Source organism: Staurois parvus, unplaced genomic scaffold (genome assembly GCF_062004578.1).
Source record: "Staurois parvus isolate SC_StPar_1 unplaced genomic scaffold, SC_StPar_1.0 ptg000321l, whole genome shotgun sequence".
Lineage (NCBI taxonomy): Eukaryota > Metazoa > Chordata > Amphibia > Anura > Ranidae > Staurois > Staurois parvus.
Window position 1 is genome coordinate 310,415 of NW_028318117.1, and position 18,490 is coordinate 328,904.

General features: G+C 39.6%; 1 protein-coding gene and 1 long non-coding RNA gene across 3 annotated transcripts in view; one reads left to right on the top strand and one right to left on the bottom strand.

Annotated features, from left to right (window-relative positions):
- Positions 1-862: 862 nt before the first annotated feature.
- NAGPA (N-acetylglucosamine-1-phosphodiester alpha-N-acetylglucosaminidase) overlaps positions 863-18,490 on the bottom strand; it is a 51,200-nt gene continuing 33,572 nt past the window's right edge. The window contains exons 6-12 of one of the 2 annotated variants that reach the window (XM_089683738.1): positions 17,144-17,349; positions 11,229-11,276; positions 9,179-9,307; positions 8,742-8,873; positions 8,519-8,600; positions 7,529-7,909; positions 863-952 (exon numbers count right to left, since the gene is read on the bottom strand). In XM_089683738.1, the coding sequence (XP_089539864.1) occupies positions 7,678-7,909; positions 8,519-8,600; positions 8,742-8,873; positions 9,179-9,307; positions 11,229-11,276; positions 17,144-17,349 (829 nt within the window). In that variant the 3' untranslated portion in view covers positions 863-952; positions 7,529-7,677. Of the gene's footprint in view, positions 953-7,421; positions 7,910-8,518; positions 8,601-8,741; positions 8,874-9,178; positions 9,308-11,228; positions 11,277-17,143; positions 17,350-18,490 lie in introns of both variants that reach the window. The other variant, XM_089683739.1, reaches the window with a different exon arrangement.
- LOC149457382 (uncharacterized) overlaps positions 4,792-18,490 on the top strand; it is a 38,334-nt gene continuing 24,635 nt past the window's right edge. Inside the window, exon 1 of the long non-coding RNA XR_016313628.1 lies at positions 4,792-4,998. This is a non-coding gene — a long non-coding RNA (uncharacterized LOC149457382). The remainder of the gene's footprint in view (positions 4,999-18,490) is intronic.

Here is an 18,490-nt window from a genome sequence, read left to right on the forward strand (position 1 = left end):
AAAGTTCTAGGTTGTTTGTTGTATTTAGCACACTGTGTAAGCTCGATGTACTGCATGAGCCAGGGTATGCCCAATTGGCTCTGTTTTGTACAGTTTTACAAGACAGGAGTAGAGAGGGATTAGAATACCTCTCATGCTTTTATTGCCTGTGTCCCTGTTAGGGAAACCTTTTTGCCATGTTTTCTGTTACCACTAAACTCTTCTGTTACCAATGAAAATTAAAAAATATCCCAAATTTCAGGTTGTCCCCAGAACAGTAACTGTGGGAAAATCTTCCAATTTGGAAACTGGATATGGTGACAACCAATGATTCTTTGAAGGGATTTCCTATCATTTCCTGTTGTGGCTATGGGACAGGAAGTGAAGGGAAATCTTCCCAATGGAACACACATACTAAAAACTGGCAGGGGTTATAACCCGTCCCAACCAGGTGAAAATTTGCTGGCCGAGTAACGGCTGCATCCAATTGAGTGTTTGGGTATTCTGACAGTTCCTGGGACAGGCTGTCATAACCGAATAGTCACAATGGGATATTCGCCTGTTTCGGTGGTATAGCAGGAATGAAGAAATCTGTTCAATTTTTTTGTTCAACCTGCATGCTGAAAAATAAATAAAAATATGCATGAATGGCCAGCCTTTGAACATTACTAAACTGCAAATCAGGTGACCTCCACTGAAAAGACTGCGGTTTATATTTTATATGGCCAGTTTAGAAACAATAGTGCTTTGAACACTGGGTGAAGCTGTGACCCATTCACGGGTGTGGCCATGTAAGAAACATCAAAAAAATGGTGGATCAGTAAAGCCACATCAGAAAGCAATGAATGCCACAATATTTCATAGAATAAATCAGGAACATATGTTTTTTTTAAATCATGCCTTTATTGGCTCAGTGTCAATGTATGAGGATACATTTTGGCTCAGTTTGTGCGTACATACAAATAAGGCAGTTCTGTAAAAAAAAAAAAAAAATTACAAAAACATAATCTGTAATTTTTATAAGAAGTTTAAACTTTCATCAAACAATCACAATTGCATCACAAAACTGATTACAAAGTGCTGAGCAGTTTAAGATGCAGATCCTAATTGTTGTACCTTTATGTTTGTTGAAATTACACTCATAATGTTGGCTGCCCAGCCTCCGCCATAGAAATGTAACTGCAGTTACACTTTAAATCAAGGTTCACAATAGTTCCCAGGTTAGATATGACTCGTGAAGTGCAGGTAAAGGGAAAGTATAGCGTATTTCTAGCAAGAACATATTTTTTATTTAGTTCTGCAGGGTATACCCTGAATACTGTATTTAGTATTGACATGATCTTAAAACACAAATTAAACTGTTCTACAACAATCCAAAGATTAGGACATCTGCTGAACACCAATGAATTGAAGAAAAACTGTAATAAGGGAAACATGGGGGCTACCACCACTATCCTTCCAGCAATTCTAGTTCCCTGGATATGATAATCATATGGGGTTAATACTTTCTAAGTTACTGACCTGGAACAAATATTCTTTATCAGTAACCTTAGAAGTCCTTATCCACATACTTGCAGCCAGGCAACTAGCAATAGCAGCCTCCATGTTTCTCTTTTTATTTAAGTGAAAGTTTTCTTTAAAGGCCTTCTTCTCTTCCTTATTTTTTGTAACGGTTTAAATATGGAACAGCAGTAGATTAACCATTAGAAGGTGCTTTCAGTGGCTCAGTACAATTTCTGGGTATGGTTTTCAGCTGATTCTCGGTTGCATTGTGGCAAGGAGCAGTGAAGCACAACCATTAAATGGCACTGCAAACAGTAAGCAAAACCTGTGTATGTAATGAGCATATATGGTAGCTGCCATGTACATATAATTATTGGCAAAAAAAACAGATGCAAAAAAATAAACAATGCATTTTACATAAATATGTTCTACTTGTATGGATCCCTAAAAAAAAAAAAAAAAAAAAAAAAACTGAAAAGAACACATTTCCTTTAACCCCCTTGCATCCCACCCTAAAGCTAACTCCCCAATCACATGATCACTGTGACTGGCTGTCACATGACTGGGAGCCTATCTCACTGGACTGCATATTGTGGCCCGGAGCGGTTAGTGACAGCACAGTCAGTGTGCTTGGAGTGCACTCTCAGCACAGAACCTTGGAGCCCCACGGAAGCATATGTGCATTAAGGTCCCCTGCACTGCCACATTATATATGATATACGCAGACACCAAGAGGTTAGGAAAACTGTGTAGTATGAGCTGCGTCTTATTCAAAGTGATTCCACATGGTTTATGGTCAGAAACCACTTTCTGATGTCAATATTTTTTTATTATTATTATTTTTTATACACCCACTCACCTTTTCTGACAAAAAAGCCAAAGCAAAAAAACACCAAAGAATCTTCAGAACATAACTGGAGCAGTATAGGGTGCTCAGAGATCTGTAACACAGCCTTACTCTCTGTGCTGGCCCAGCTCCTCCACCCTTTCCTTCACCTGTTAGATATATTATATATCTATCTTTTTATGCAGCAACTGGGGGAGGAGCAAGAGGGGGAATACTATAGAATGTCACTCGAGTGACAGCTCAGAGTCTACTGAGTTAGCTGACATCACATCCGAATTGGCAGGACCTAGCAGAAGTCTCATGGCTTCTAGATGTCTACAATGGAGGCTTTTACAGGTAAGTAACATACATATGGTTAAATTCATATTTATTCTTAAGGGAAGATTGTTGTTGAAATAAGTGGTCTGGTTACAGGATCTCTTTAAATACTATCCTCCAATTGTTTATCCTCAATGTTTTGCACTGTTCCACAAAACATTGTCTCCTCAGTATTGTCTATGACAGGGGTACAAGAAAACAGGCCAGGTTAGACCTACTGATTGCACCATTTGATGTGGCTGTTCCAGGTCTCTACCTCCCTGCACGGACTAAAAGTAAAACCATCAAATGAACCTTAAATGCACTCAGAAAAAAATACAAATTTACTCAGCAAGGTCATTTTTAACCCCATAATCAGGAGTAAGAGCAGTCAAGCGTGATTATTGCTGGCATGACTATGACATTATAAAAGCATTATTAAAGTGGAACTTAATTCTCTCAATCACCACTGACTATTTTTAATTCCTATGCTACTAGCATTAGTAAATAGATAGGAAAGTATATCATATTTACTTGTTTTAAACTATTTTTTTTTTTTTTACATTTCTTCAGTTACTTCCTGGTTTCCATGCCTAGAAAAACGTCCTATCTCCAGAGACTTCGGGAAAGCAGGGAGGGTTCTCAGCTCAGCCAATGCCTAAGCTAAGTGCAGATGGATTTCAGGAAGTAAATGCTACATGAATCATCTGCCCTTAATCAAGATGGCCACTGCCAGAAATACCAGGAGTGGATTTTCAAAATCTATTCTCAGAAACCGAAATCATGGAGACATTGATGGATGGACGAGTTTGCTTTGAATATTAACAATGAATTAAATAGCATTTTTAGTTTGTGGTGCTCAGATGCAGTGAAGTCCCATTTTAAGAATAGTGAAACAAGATTGTAACATAAGACCATTGATAATAGATGTATATTACATCTGTCAAACTCTTCTGAGAAAAATAACTTATAATAAATAAAAAAATTGTACATAATACCACGTAGATATGATATATTATGCCAAGATTTAAAAATGGCATATTGCAACATTATTTAAACCTAACTAAATCCCTCGAGGGACAAAGAGCTTGTAGCACTTGGTCCAGTTCTGATCAGTGACCTATTGATTAGCTAAAGTAGTCTAGTGTGCCCCCTTCCTAATAGGTACACAAACTATTATGACACAGTCAGTGCTGTGTAAGGGGCAGCAAGTAAGGCTACAATTAGGAGATCTGACAAGCTGGAACACACTACAACCAGAAAATGTGAAGAAGGGGGCCATGAATACTGTGCTGGCTGTGTAAGAACACCCACACATTGAGCTTCAGCCTGGGGTGGAGCAACAGCCAGCACAAACCTGAAATGTAATTTCATCGCACAATGTCCCACGGTCAAGAACGGGACCGAGGGCTACATGCTCTTGGTCCCCTGGGGGAGTCAACAAAGATTTTTATGTTGTACTACTTCTTTATTGGCATTTATTTTGAAAAAGCAAAACAATATGAAAAAACCATGTGAAAGTCAATTTAAAAATGAATATGAATGCATATGATCGAGCATGCATACTGGAGGAAAAAAAAACCCACACACATCCAAAAGCACTTGCCCTGAGCAAAGACTTCTGTACAACCAGTCTGCCCATAAATGGATCCAGCAGGGATCAGAACAAATTTCGATCCGCGGCCAGCTTAAGTCTTACACCAGCAGCAGGACCGGAACGTCAACATTGTTACTTTTTACCTTCTCACAGTGACCTGTCGGCTTTCTCGTTGAAGCGGGGGCTGATAAGCCCTCTACAGCTGCGATTCAGGAGGGGAATCAGGCAGCTTACAGCCTGAACCACTTCCTGAATTGCAGCTGTAATGGATTACCAGCTCACTTGTATTGGCAATTAAGTAAATTAAAAAAAAAAAAAAAAAAAAGGTGTAACAAAATATGCAAACGAAATTTTTTAAAAAGTCCCACTCACCAAAAGTCTAAATTATGTAAAATCTTTTAAAGCATCGCTTACGGACAATTGTGGGTACAGCAGGGTGTGTACAATTTTAAAGTGGAACTTCATCCAAAAGAGGAAGTTTTGCTCCAAGTTCTCCCTCCCCCACACTTGGCATATCAGTTTCTTTTTTGGGGGGGGGGGGTGGGTGCCTAGGTGATAAGCAGAAGTTTGATCCCTCTCTCTTTACCCACAGCTTTCTGGGACACGTCACAGGTCCCAGAGGGCCATGGGACTATTCACATATGCGCAGTAGGAAGCCAGCTGTGAAGCTGCAAGCTGTCACAGTTGGCTTCCCACACTAAAGATGCTGGAGCCAGGGACCCAAAGACTGGTGAAGAACTAGCCCAAGTAAGGACAGCACTGGATCCCTGGACAAGTAAGTGTCATTTTAATAAAAGTCAGCAGCTACAGGATTTGTAGTTGCTGCCTTTAATTTTTTCTACAGTGAAGAACTGCTTCAAGGCTTGATGTGCTTGGTATCTACTGAACACAACTTCAACTTTTATATTTTACAATAAAATGGGGTATTATTTTATGTGTGCACGAAAATTAATTTGAGCATATTTTTCACTGAAAATTTGGGTTTGATAAACAGCTACGCTAATTTTGTGTAATATAAAAAAAAAAAAATTGAAAAATTGCAAATGCCCCAAATTTATTCTCCCCTTTCAGAAAATAAATAATGTTTGTGGGGTGTAAGTAATCTTCGGGTCTAAAACGTGTACTTAACATATTTGCCAGGAAAAATGAAAAAAAAAAAAAAGTTAAAGAAAAATCACTGTTCCATTTTATTATATGCTGACAAATCCACTACAATGTAAAATTAAATATTTTTCAATTTTGTAAATTATGTAAATTAAATTTGTAAATTACTTTTATACTTTACAGCCTGAATAGTGGCAGTTCATTAAAAGGTTATTTATTGGGGTTTGTTTTTTTAATTTTGGTCAATGAAGCATCTAATTTGCATGTTAAAAGGCTAAATTCACCTTAAAAAAAAAATAAAATAAATGCATATATTTTTTCAGGTAAAAATAATTTTTTTTCCTGGAGCCTGCAGAATATTGCACCCAGGATCAGCAGATCACGGGTGCAATGTCAGGCTCCTGCCAGACTCTCAGTATAGCGGTCTACCTGTACCTCCCATAAGGTGAGGTGCATTTATCTTTAAAGCATGCTGGGCTTTGTAATAAAAGTAAGTGTTGTGTAGAAGTCTGAATTGCAGGGATCAAATTAAAGTCAGAGTATGCACACCGTAGTAGTAGATAAACTTAAAGTACATCTGAAACCTAAACTTTTTCTTACTCAGCCCCCCACCCATTTAAGATAGAGTATGGCGGGGTTGAAACCGCTGTTAGTCTACAGCAGTGGTTCTCAACCTTCCTAATGCCGCGACCCTTTAATACAGTTCCTCATGTTGTGGTGACCCCCAACCATAAAATTATTTATCCAGTAATTATAATTCATGAAGTGTCGTTTTACCTCCAATACTGCTGCTTTCAACACAGTAGCTGCTTTTAACAGAGTAGCTGCTTTCAACACAGCAGCTGCTCTTTACACATCGGAAATATGTGTTTTCCGATGGTCATAGGCGACCCCTGTGAAAGGGTTGTTCGACCCTCAAAGGGGTCGCGACCCACAGGTTGAGAACCACTGGTCTACAGGTCAAGAAGTGAAAACTTCCAGAGACACTGCTATAAAAAAAACAAAACAAAAAAAACACAACAACTACTACTACTACTACTATCTTCAATGTGAGGGAAAGTTGTTACAAGTACAAGTGTCCCGATTGAAAGATATTTATTCCATTCCTGTTCTGGTGGTAACTTAAAATTTTGGATTTTCCCTCACTTTCATTCCAGGTGACATTGGTGATTAGGACAAAGAGTAGATCTCCAAAACACGGACACAAAGATCAGTAAAAACCCAACAGTAGTTCCAACCCATCAGCACTCTCAAATCTAAAAAAAAGGTTTGCCTTTAGTTGTACTTTGATTAAAAAAGAAAAGAAAAGGAAGATCAAAAAGATTAACAAATATGCCACCTGCTTTCGGCAATTTTAAAGAAAAAATACTTATTATACATTTTATAGTGCACCCTCAACATAAAGAATATAAATTACCAAAAAAACCCCCAAAACTATGGATTGCCCTTACATTTTAATTTAGCTCATTAGTTTCAAAATGTTTTCTCCCTGACTTTATCATTACCCATGCCCACATAGTTACTTGGCTATTTTTGAAATGGGTAGTTCAGATAATCTGTGTATAAAAAATTCAGGATCTTACATTAAAATAGAAACCCCTGTCTGCTTCTGCACTTAACATAAAGGTCTCATTCACACGGCCGATTATTTGGGTGTCCTGTGCATGGCTGTATTTGCAGTCATAGATTACATAGGCGTTTCATACTTCCCTGTGCCGGCAGTCCCACAGATATCTATTGGGACACGCGAATGCATGGACACAGACACTGTGTCCCAATATGACGTTCATGCAGGTGTGGTCCCCAAATTCACTGCAAGTGTGTTCAGGGCTGTGCACCTGCACGGATATCACATTGAGACACAGTGGCTGTGTTTGTGCAGCTGAGTGTCCCAATAGACATCTATGGGACTGCTAGCCTGGGGATGCACACAACACCTATGTATCCCTGTGGTGGCAAAACACAGGCCTGCACAGGGCACACAAGTAATCAGCCTGTGTGAATGAGGCCAAACATATGCACACTCCCTCCACTGACTATAAAACATAAAATATATTTGGCACTTTAATAGTGGAGGACAAGTTCAAAAAATACCTTTTAAGACATAAATCCAGTGTCGTGGCAATGCAGTCCATATAATAACATACATGTATACCTTCATCTATCTTATCAGGTTCAAAACAGTGTCCTGAGTACTGTACCATTATCATCAGTGATCTGATATACTCATTTATCTTCAAGCTTTATAACCCCAGTATGAGGTTGCAATGAATGTAAGGCACAAGGTTTCTGCATGTCACAGACTGCATAGGTAGATGCTGAACCATCTGCTTCATATTGTCCTTAGCCTTCAACTTCCACTTCTGAGATGTGAGGTTTCCACATCTGTATCTGAATTGTACAAATCGCAGGCCTCATACATATCTGGAACATCCACATTCCCATTAATTTCTCGCAGCTGCTGGTAGGAATAGGTCCAATCTGTACGTTTTTCTTTACATGTCCACACTTGCTTGATATTAAATGCAGCACTGATCACAAGAAGCACAGCAAGAATGCAGCTTACTATTGCCCATGTTTGTCTGCAAAGGAGAGGAGGTTGGGTTAAACAATATATTACTCAAGTACCAAGGTTTACAACTAATCCTTTTATTTACTGAAACATACATATCATGAATGTTGTGTAGTTAAATGTAAAACACAGACTAAATCTAATTAAAAACAGAACTAGTGTGACCTAGTAACAGGATAGGTTGGAAAATTCAGCTACTGCTATAAAATAGTCAAATGCAGAGCAGCAGTATTGGTGCCAGGATCCTAGGCTCACAACACACATTACAATCCCATTGTACAATTGTTAGATCTACCAACACACAGGTAGTTCAATAGCCTGCCTGATTGGATAGTTTAGCTAGGTGCTCATATTACATTAGTTTTGTAAAATGTATAATTGATTGTACAGTCAGATTGTAACATTTTATGGTGACTCCCTAGAGTGGTTTCATTTCAGTGCAGAGGATCTCCACACATTAGGCAGGTTTCCATGCCATTAGTATCTATACTCTACATCCTTTGTGCTGGAAGCAAGAATGACACAGGGCCAATGTGTCAGCAGTAATTATTTAAAAGTACAGTACACTTAGGTCAAACAAGAACATTTTGTGCTCTTGCATAAACACACAAAAACTTACTCGGTGAAATATATTATTTTGGCATCAGAAGGCACTTCTTTCCACCAGGAAGTGTACATCAGCGATTCCATACAATGACCAACTGAAATATAATAAATATGAATTCAAATTAAACACACGGGAGACCTTGTTGCAAGCGCTCCAAACATAATTTATCTTCATTTTCCTGAGGTTTTATTTTTGCTTTTTTTCCCCCCTTTCTTTGCAATAAGCATAAGCAAACCTTTCATAAATAGTTCTTTTGCTACAGGTGCATCAGTAACATTGCAGCTTCCGGTAACATGGTCACAGTAACACTGCTTTTCACAATGGCAAACTTCTTGGCACTGTAAACCATAAAAACCAAATGGGCACGCTGCAAATATAAAAAATGAAAGAAAACATTACATTGTTAAGCAATATAATTATACAGCTAGAATAACATACAATAAAATACAAGTCAACACAAAGATATTGCAGAAATCTCAACTTATTTTTACTGTGCAGTTTTACTTTATAATACTATGGAATGTATTTATGAACTTTACCCAAGATTCACAAACTTTTGGATCTATTGACATTTAATTGAGATAGATATATACACACACACACACACACACACACACATATACATACACACACAAGCAGTACGATACACTATAAATCTTGAATAATCACTACCTTCTTCACAGCAGGGCCCGTGAAATCCAGCTGGACACGTACAGTTCCCATAGATGTGGTCACAAGTCCCATTGTTCTGACACTGACACATGCTGGCACATCCATCTCCATAGTAACCCTGAATACACGCTGGACAGAAGAACAAGGAATACAAACAATGTTGTTAGAATAAACATTCATTTCTTCCACATTGCAAATGATGATGTTATTTACGTAACTGGATGTCCAGTACACTTTATTAATGCCCTTTGCCATTTGTTTTGCCCTTACATTTTACTTACTACATTTGTAACGAAACAAGATTGCAGTGATTTGTCTATCAGCTAATGACCTAAAATGATCTGTTTACAAACTCAATGGCTGGAAAAATATAAACCTGTATGTTTGATGTGCCGAGTTGTTGCCCATGTTCAGACATTTTATGCATTTCTCCATTTCCTAATCCTTGTCCTTAAGGTAAACCCAGCCGCAGCCGCTGATCATGTACCAAATGGTGGGTTTACCACAAACGGGCTGAGCAAACAGATGGTCCCAGCAGAAAACTGATGAAACCTATGCACTCCAGAAGGCAAAGGGCTGGACTGTTGCTGTAGTTACCAGATGTATGAGAGCCCCCCCCCCCCCCCCCCCCTGAGTACATAGGATGTGACATGCTATGTGGGTATTGAGAATGCTCTTTATGCCGCTGTATTGCTGTCAGAATGTCTGCCTGGACAGATGCATATGTCAAGGCTATACTGTAGCTATATTCTCTCCACTGTGCTTCATGCAGTTTGAGCCAAACTATCTGCTAGCCTGCTGCCTACCTATTCTTTGCATGGGCTTATGCCTGTAAATCTGGGATCGGTACAATACCGGTAGATAAATTTGGAGACCAGCCTGTATTGTCCATACATGAACTTTAATGAATATGGAAGATCTCTATTGAACTGCTGTGTTTCAATCCAAGATTCTTGAAGAACGATACATGCTGTATCTCCCTGGATATAATTAATGTAATAATATAATTAATGCTATACGGCTTATATAAACTTTACTTACAGTAACACCAATCTACATGGTTAAAACATTCCAAGGCACTGTGAAGTGCATAAAACCATGATAATGTCAGTACTGATCCTAATTAATTGATTTCGGGTTTTATGCTGCTTTGATATCAGCATTTGCCTTTGGTTCAAAAGGGAGATAACCAAATACCACCAACGATTAAAGCGGAGTTCCACACAAAAGGGGAAGTTCTGCTTTAAAGATTGGTCCCCCGCTCCCCATTAAGGATTGGCACCTTTGGGGAGCGGGAGGGGGGAGAAGAGACACAGGTACCCGAATTTACCAGGTACCCGCACCCACTTCGATCACCTAGGTGATCGGAAACGGAAGTTGTCCTCCTACCCTTCCTTCCCGAAGTCTTGTGGTACATGTGACAGGTCCCAGAAGACGATGGGGCCATTCAGGAAGCGCAGCGCTACTCGCACTGTGAAGCCGCAAGCTGTCACAGCCGGGTGCCCACATTGAAGACATCCTGGAATACAAAACGGCCGGTGAAACGGGCTGCGGCGGGGGCAACGCAGGATTGTGGGACAAGTGAGTGGCTGTTTTTTGAAAGTTTTTGTAGCTGCTGACTTATTTTTTTACAGAGTGAGTGGAACTCCGATTTAAGTCTTGTGGAGGCAATATTTCATTTATAGCCCATTTGGTGGCACGCAGGGTGATCCTGGTTAAGCGGACCCTGATTGGTGAGTTGGCAATGTGATTTTCTGAAAATCTGAGCTAGTTCAGAAAATTAGGGACAACCGTGTTTGAATTTGATCTTACAAGCAGTGTTTAATCTGAAATGTTTTTTTTTTCTCAAAGATAGATGTGAAAAACGTTTATGGTGCCTGCACTTAAGTAGTTTTTTTTTTCCATCTTAGATAATGTTTATAACCAAACAGGTTCACTTTCTCCACCTGTAGGAATTCTTGGGAAGACATTGTGACCCCAAGGAAGCTTACACATACCACTGGTGTCAGCCCTAATGTTAACCATGTAATTATGTAAGCATGAAAATTACCATCACTGCAGTTACTGCCTGTCCAGCCAGCATCACATTTACATCCAACTGCAATGACAGAAAATATAACAACATTTTAGAAATTGAATATTATTGTAAACTATCTAAATAATGTGCATTATACTGCCCCAATATGTGATATATTTCCCCTAAAGGCATACTTTTGTTATTTTTATCTTAATGCTTTCTCTGCATTAAGGTAAAAAACCTTCCATGATCAGCTCCCCCAGTCACCCCCCTTAAATAGTTACCTGGCTCCCCATTTGATCCAGCACTGTGCACATCAGCAACAGCAGCAGGAACCATTGGCTCCTATTGCTATCAATCAAATCTTGTGAGGAGAGAGCGAGGAGGGAACAGGGAGCGGGGGTTGAGCCACGCTGTGTGGACGCACACACACCTCAGCTCGGGAGCACGGCCACATGAGTGCCCCCATTACAGGTGGCAATGGGTAAAATAAGTATTGAACATGTCACCATTTTTCTAGGTAAATATATAAATAGATATCTAAAAGGTGCTATTGACATTACATTTTCACCACATCAGTAACAACCCATGCAATTCATACACACAAAGTAACCAAAACAAATAAGTTTAGATATTAAGATATGTGTATTAAAATGGAATGACACAGGGAAAAAGTATTGAACACATGAAAAAAGGGAGGTGCAAAAAGGCATGGAAAGACAAGACACCAGCTGAAATTATCAGTAATTAGACAGCAATCCTGCCCCTTGTCCGTGCAAATTAATATCAGATGGTTCAGTCTCAACTGATGGCCTATAAAAAGGTGTCTCATTACCAAGGTGTAACACAAGAAACTCATGATGGGTAAATGCAAAGAGCTCTCTCAAGACCTTCACAACCTTATTGTTGCAAAACATACTGATGGCATTGGTTACAGAAAGATTTCGAAACTTCTGAATGTTCCAGTGAGCACTGTTTGGGCCATAACCCAGAAGTGGAAAGAATTATCAGAACAGTTGTCCAAGAATCAAGGTCCACTTGTGAGGAGCTTCAGAAAGGCCTGGAATTAGCAGGTACAATTGTTTCAAAGAACACAATAAGTTTTGCTCTCAACCGCCATGGCCTGTATGCACGCTCACCAAACAAGACTCCACTGCTGAAGAAAAAAAATGTTGAAGCTCGCTTAAAGTTTGCTGCACAACATTTAGACAAGCCTGTGAAATACTGGGAGAATATAACCTGGTAAGATGGGAACAATATTGAGCTCTTTGAATGCCATAATACACATCATGTTTGGAGGTCAATAGGCACTGCACATCACCCTAACAACTCCATACCAACAGTGAAGTTTGGAGGTGGGAACATCATGGCGTGGGGCTGTTTTTCAGCATACAGTACTGGCAAACTTCATATCACTGAAGGAAGGATGAATGGAAAAATGTTCCAAGGCATTCTTGATAAAAATCTGCTGCCATCTACCAGGATGATGAAAGATTAAATGAGGATGGACATTTCAGCAAGACAATGATCCAAAACACAAAGCCAAGAAAACTCTCAATTGGTTTCAAAGAAAGAAAATAAAGCTGCTAGAATGGCCCAGCCAATAACCTTACTTGAATCCAACAGAAAATCTATGGAAAGAACTAAAGACCCTTTGCAGTCTGGCTTTCGGTCACTCCACTGAAACTGCCCTACTAAAACTCACTAATGATTTACTAACTGTTAAAACCAACAGCCACTACTCTATACTCTTACTACTTGACCTCTCTGCAGATTTTGATACTGTTGACCATCCCCTCCTCCTCAAAAAGATTCTGCTCTCTCCTAGTTCTTCTCCTACCTATCGCAGAGCTCCTTCAGCGTTACCTATAACTCTGTCTCCTCCTCTCCACTTGCTCTTTCTGTAGGGGTCCCTCAAGGTTCTGTCCTTGGACCCCTTCTCTTCTCCATCTACACCTCCTCCCTTGGTCACTTGATAAACTCCCATGACTTTACGTACCATCTCTATGCTGATGACACACAAATCTATCATTCTACTCCTCACCTCACCCCTTCAGTCTCCTCTTGCATTACTAACCTACTAAGTGACATATCAGCATGGATGTCACTCCACTTCCTCAAACTCAATCTTTCTAAAATGGAGCTCCCACTATTCCCTCCAGCCCATGCCCCCTCCCCTGACTTGTCCATCAAGATCAATAATGCAACCAACCATCAGTCCCTCCCCTCATGCCAGGGTACTAGGTGTAATCCTGGACTCCCATCTGTCCTTTCAGCCCCAAATCTAATCACTGTCCAAATCTTGTAGATTTCACCTCCGCAACATCTCCAAGATACGCCCATTTTTAACCTCAGAAACTACTAAGCAACTTATTCACTCCTTTGTTATCTCTCGCCTTGACTATTGTAACTACCTCCTCATTGGCCTACCTAATCACAGGCTATCCCATCTTCAGCCTATCATGAATGCTGCTGCCAGACTCATCCACCTTACTAACCATTCCATATCTGCCAATCGCTCCACTGCCCAACGAATAAAATTCAAAACAGTAACAACATATAAAGCTATCTATAATTCTGCCCTAAATTACATCACCAATCTTGTCTCCAAATATCACCCAAATCATCCTCCTCGCTCCTCCCACAACCTCCTACTCTCCAGCTCCCTTGTCTCCTCCTCCCATGCTCATCTCCAGGACCTCTCCAGAGCCTTCCCCATCTTTTGGAACTCTCTACCCCAAGCTATCCAACTATCACCTATGCTGTCCATTTTTGGCAATCTCTGAAACTCTCTCTCTTCAGGGAAGCCTATCCTGCCTTCAGCTAATAGCCAAATCTTCTATTTCTCCTATAGGTTCATTCCCCACAGTTATTACTTTTTGTACCACCAGCCCTTTCCTCTTAGATTGTAAGCTCAATGGAGCAGGGCCCTCCTAACCCTCTTCTACTGAACTGTATCGTTGCTGTATTGTCTCCTTTTATATTGTAAAGCACTGAGCAAACAGTTGGTGCTATATAAATCCTGAATAATAATAATAAAAAAGATCAGAGTTCATAGAAGAGGCCCACAGGACCTTCAAGATTTGAAGACTGTTTGTGTGGAAGAATGGATCAAAATCACACCTGAGCAATGCATGCGATTAGTTTTCCCATACAGGAGGTGTCTTGAAGCTGTCATTACCAACAAAAGATTTTGTATTAAATAAATTTCAGTTTGCGTGTTCAATACTTGTTCCCTGTGTCATTCCATTTTATTACACATAATTTCTGAACATATTTGTTTTGGTTTCTTATGTATGGATTGCATGGGCTGTTACTGACATGTGGTGAAAAATTCATGGCAATAGCACCTTTAGAAATATAGTGATGTGTTCAAAACTTATTTTACCCGCTATACATATATGTATATATGCCTTTTTACAACCACTTTAAGCCAACTACAGCATGTGGCCCATGACCACCTAATGCTGGCCAAACACTAGTAGAATTTCTAGTATAAACAGAGAGAAAAAAAAGGGGGCACACCAGCCTTGTGCATTACCTAGGGTGATAGCTTTATTAATCCAAAGAAAAATATACTCACAAACATTGTAGAAACAAAAGCGTGTCACATACAAAAGCGACCAGTACACAGGATCAGTTCCCAAATTCGTGAGGGCCCTCTTATGGCTGACACGTTTCGAGGAGCGGTCTCCTCTTCCTCAGAGCCGGTCTGATAGCTCAGACAATCAGTCTTACATGACTGAAACCGAGGTCACATGGCATAGTCTAAACTCCTCCCACAAGGAGGTGGGAATAAAGCCCTAAATAAAGCCCCAAATCTTTTTGTTTGGGGCTTTATCCCCACCTCCCTGTGGGAGGAGTTTAGACTATGCCATGTGACCTTGGTCATGGGTAAAGTCTAGATTTGCACATTAAGTGAGATATGTATATTTATGAATCCACTAACTATTCTAAAGCATGTTAAAGCAATGCGTGTACATGTGCATTGTGGTGCCATTTGAACAGTTTTATATAGTGAAGTATTCTGCAAAACATACTGTAAAAGAGTTAGTGTTTACATGAACTTTAAAGCCCAACTCCAGGAAAAAATGTAATTTGAATAGTACTTTGTGTATCAATTACATTACTCCTCAGTCTTGATTCCAAACACTATTCCTAAGCAATTCTGCACTGTAATGGATCAAAGTTACAGTTTCCTCTATAAGCAAAATGTTAATATCCTATCCTGAGAGAAACCAATTGTTAAAAAGATCAACATTTTATTTAAACAAATTTCTTTAGTCTGAAACATTGATGTAAAGAACAACAATTTTTGACAAAACATTCACTACACAGATTTGTGGTTTTTACAATATGTATCCAGTGGAATGTTTTGTCAAAAATTGTTGTGCTTTACATTGGTCAGTATGTCCTGCCTACCTGATATACATAAATGTGTCAGACTAAAGAAATTTGTTTAAATAAAATGTTGATCTTTTTAACAATTGGTTTCTCTGTATATACTTCAAGGTTGCCTTAAAAATCCCACAAAATGTAAGGCAAAAATTCTCTCTGTAAGGAAATAGGGATGATGGCAACCACACCCTAAGCTACACTGATTGACTTCTCATTTTCTTGGACACTGGTTCCTTCACCGCCCCCCTTGAGATCTCCTTACTCTGGAGCCTTTGAGAGAGGACCTGGCCACTGGAATTGCTGCCTCCATCAATAAGAGATGTGGAGAGCAGTCAGTGATGTGGACACCCAAACAAGAAGGACCCCAGGAAGTAAACAGAAGAAGAAACAAGGATCATCATGTGACTGTGGTTTCAGTTAAAGTGAACTAAAGTCTAAATGTAAAAAAAAATGCAAGTAGATCAAATCTTTGCAGGTCTCTTCTACAATAAAATAAACGTACCTGCCTGTTTATAGTCTTCCTTAGAATGTGCACTGTGATTCGCATGCACGGCTCAGTTCACATTCCAGAATAGTGCCTATTGTGTGTGCCAGGATGACTGTACATCTACACATGCATGATGTCATCCCACGCTGGCCAATCAGGATGGCTGAAGACTGGCACCATAAAGAAACTGAGAAGATGCAAGGGACCTCGGATCGTTAAAGCAGAGGTGTGTATTAGGACTTTACGTTCTGCTTTAAGTAAAATTATCATTTGGATAGGCTTTTTTTTTTTCTTTCCAGTGGTTAGTTAGAGGGGGTTGCCCATATCCTGGAACTGGGCTTAACTTACTTAGTAAGCATTCCACAGTTTAACCACATCTTCCTTCTCCCCACATTTCCTCCTCCTTTTCCTACCTTTGTCTGTATCATGGGACACCAGCTGGCATGCATGTCCATACATTTCGTACTGCCTTGTTTTTCATCAGTGCTTTTCAGCAGCATAAATGCACCATACAGCATTGAACCCATTGTGCCCTGTGCCCATCAAGTCAGTGAGAGATCACTCAGTGTAAAGACCCATACCAAATGCCATGGGAGGCTCCAGTTAGGCTCATGCCGGTTAAAGGTTTTGTAGAATTTGTAGCCACCGTCTCTTTGGTATGATGCAGTTGTGAATGTTAAAAGCACTGATTGTAATAGATTTCTAAAGTTAAAGCCTCATCTCACCAGAAAGTGCTAGGGCGCAGAGAGTCCTTTATTGTGGCAGAACTGCTCTCATAAGCTATGAGATAATCAGAGAATGGGTAAGGGGGCTGCAAGCTTATCATAACTGCTTCCATACAGTAGATCCCACTATATTTTATAAAAAATTAAAATTCAAAACCCTTTTGAATTGCACTGCAAATGAAATTTTATAACCTCATCAGTGATTGGCATTCTTGAAAGGATTCTCTTTGATTAGAAATGGATAGACCATTGCAAAATAGGTATGAAATGAGACCCCACTCCACCCACCCAATTAAAAAAAAAAAAAAAAAAAAGAATTTATTGGTAGAATGACATACTCTGGGTGCACTTCCCATGACCACTACAGTTTGAAGCGCCACAGCGAAGGACATCACAGGAACTTCCTGTCCAGTAGCCAGTACAATGACATGCTCCTGCAACACACAGTCCGTGGCCTCTACAGTCAGGGGGATCACAGTACGGTTCATGGGTACAGATAATAGTAGACACACTTCGTGGACAGCGCCACATTGATTCATTCAGGCTATAAAGACAAAAATTAACACTGTGACAGTCTACAATTAAGCAATAGTGAAGCATTCATTCCTTTAACTGTAATTGAAAAAAAATATTAGAAAGTGGTGTTTTGAACCCAGAGTTATGCAGTCAAAATAAAATAACAGATCAACGGTGTGTAGCAAGAAAATGGATCCAGATATATAACATCTTTCAAGTCCACTGTGAAGTAAAATATTTAAAATGAACTCATCCCAGACCATCCATCCAATGGATAGCACTAGGAGAACTACATAGTCTCTGAAGACATCAGCATTTCATTTTGTTTTTTTTCGCCCTTTTAAAAAACAAAATGCAGCTCACACAAAGTGCAAATAGTGTCAATCTGTATCCATCTTAACTTTGACATTTTTACAGGGGTGTGTAGCTGTCAGGTTTTTTTTGAGATGTAAAAAAAAAAAAGAAAAACCAAGATAAAATCACATTCTGAGTTTTTTTTCCACTTTTGATGTGACCTATGATCTTTGTGATTTCGATCAAAACAAGCGGAAATCTTTAAAAACGTACCATAATAATGTGGTTGCACAAATATGCACACCCTTAAACTTATACTTTGTTGAAGCACGTTTTGATTTTATGACAGAATTCTTTTTGGGTGGGAGTCTCTCAGCATGGCACATCTTGCCTTGAGAATCTTTGCCCACTCTTCCTTGCAAAAATGCCCCAAATCTGTCAGATCATGAGCGCATCTCCTGTATTTAGCCCTCTTCAGGTCACCCCACAGATTTTCAATTGAGTTCAGGTCTGGGCTCTGTCTGGCCCATTTCAAAACTTTTAACTGGTGAAGCCGTTCTTTTGCCGATTTGGAGGTATGCTTTGGGCCGTTGTCATGCTGAAAGGTGAAATTCCTCTACATCTACAGCTTTTCAGCAAAGGCCATTGTGCTAAAATAAACTGATATTTGGAACTATTCATAAGTCCCTCCAGCTTGGCTAAAACCCCAGATCCAGCTGAAGACAAATAGCCCCAAAAGCATAATGCTGTCACCACCATGCTTTACTATGAGAATGGTGTTTTATTGGTGATGTGTAGTGTTGGTTTTATACCAAAGACACTTTCTGGAATTATTCTCAAAAAGTTCAATCTTGGTCTCATCAGACCATAACACA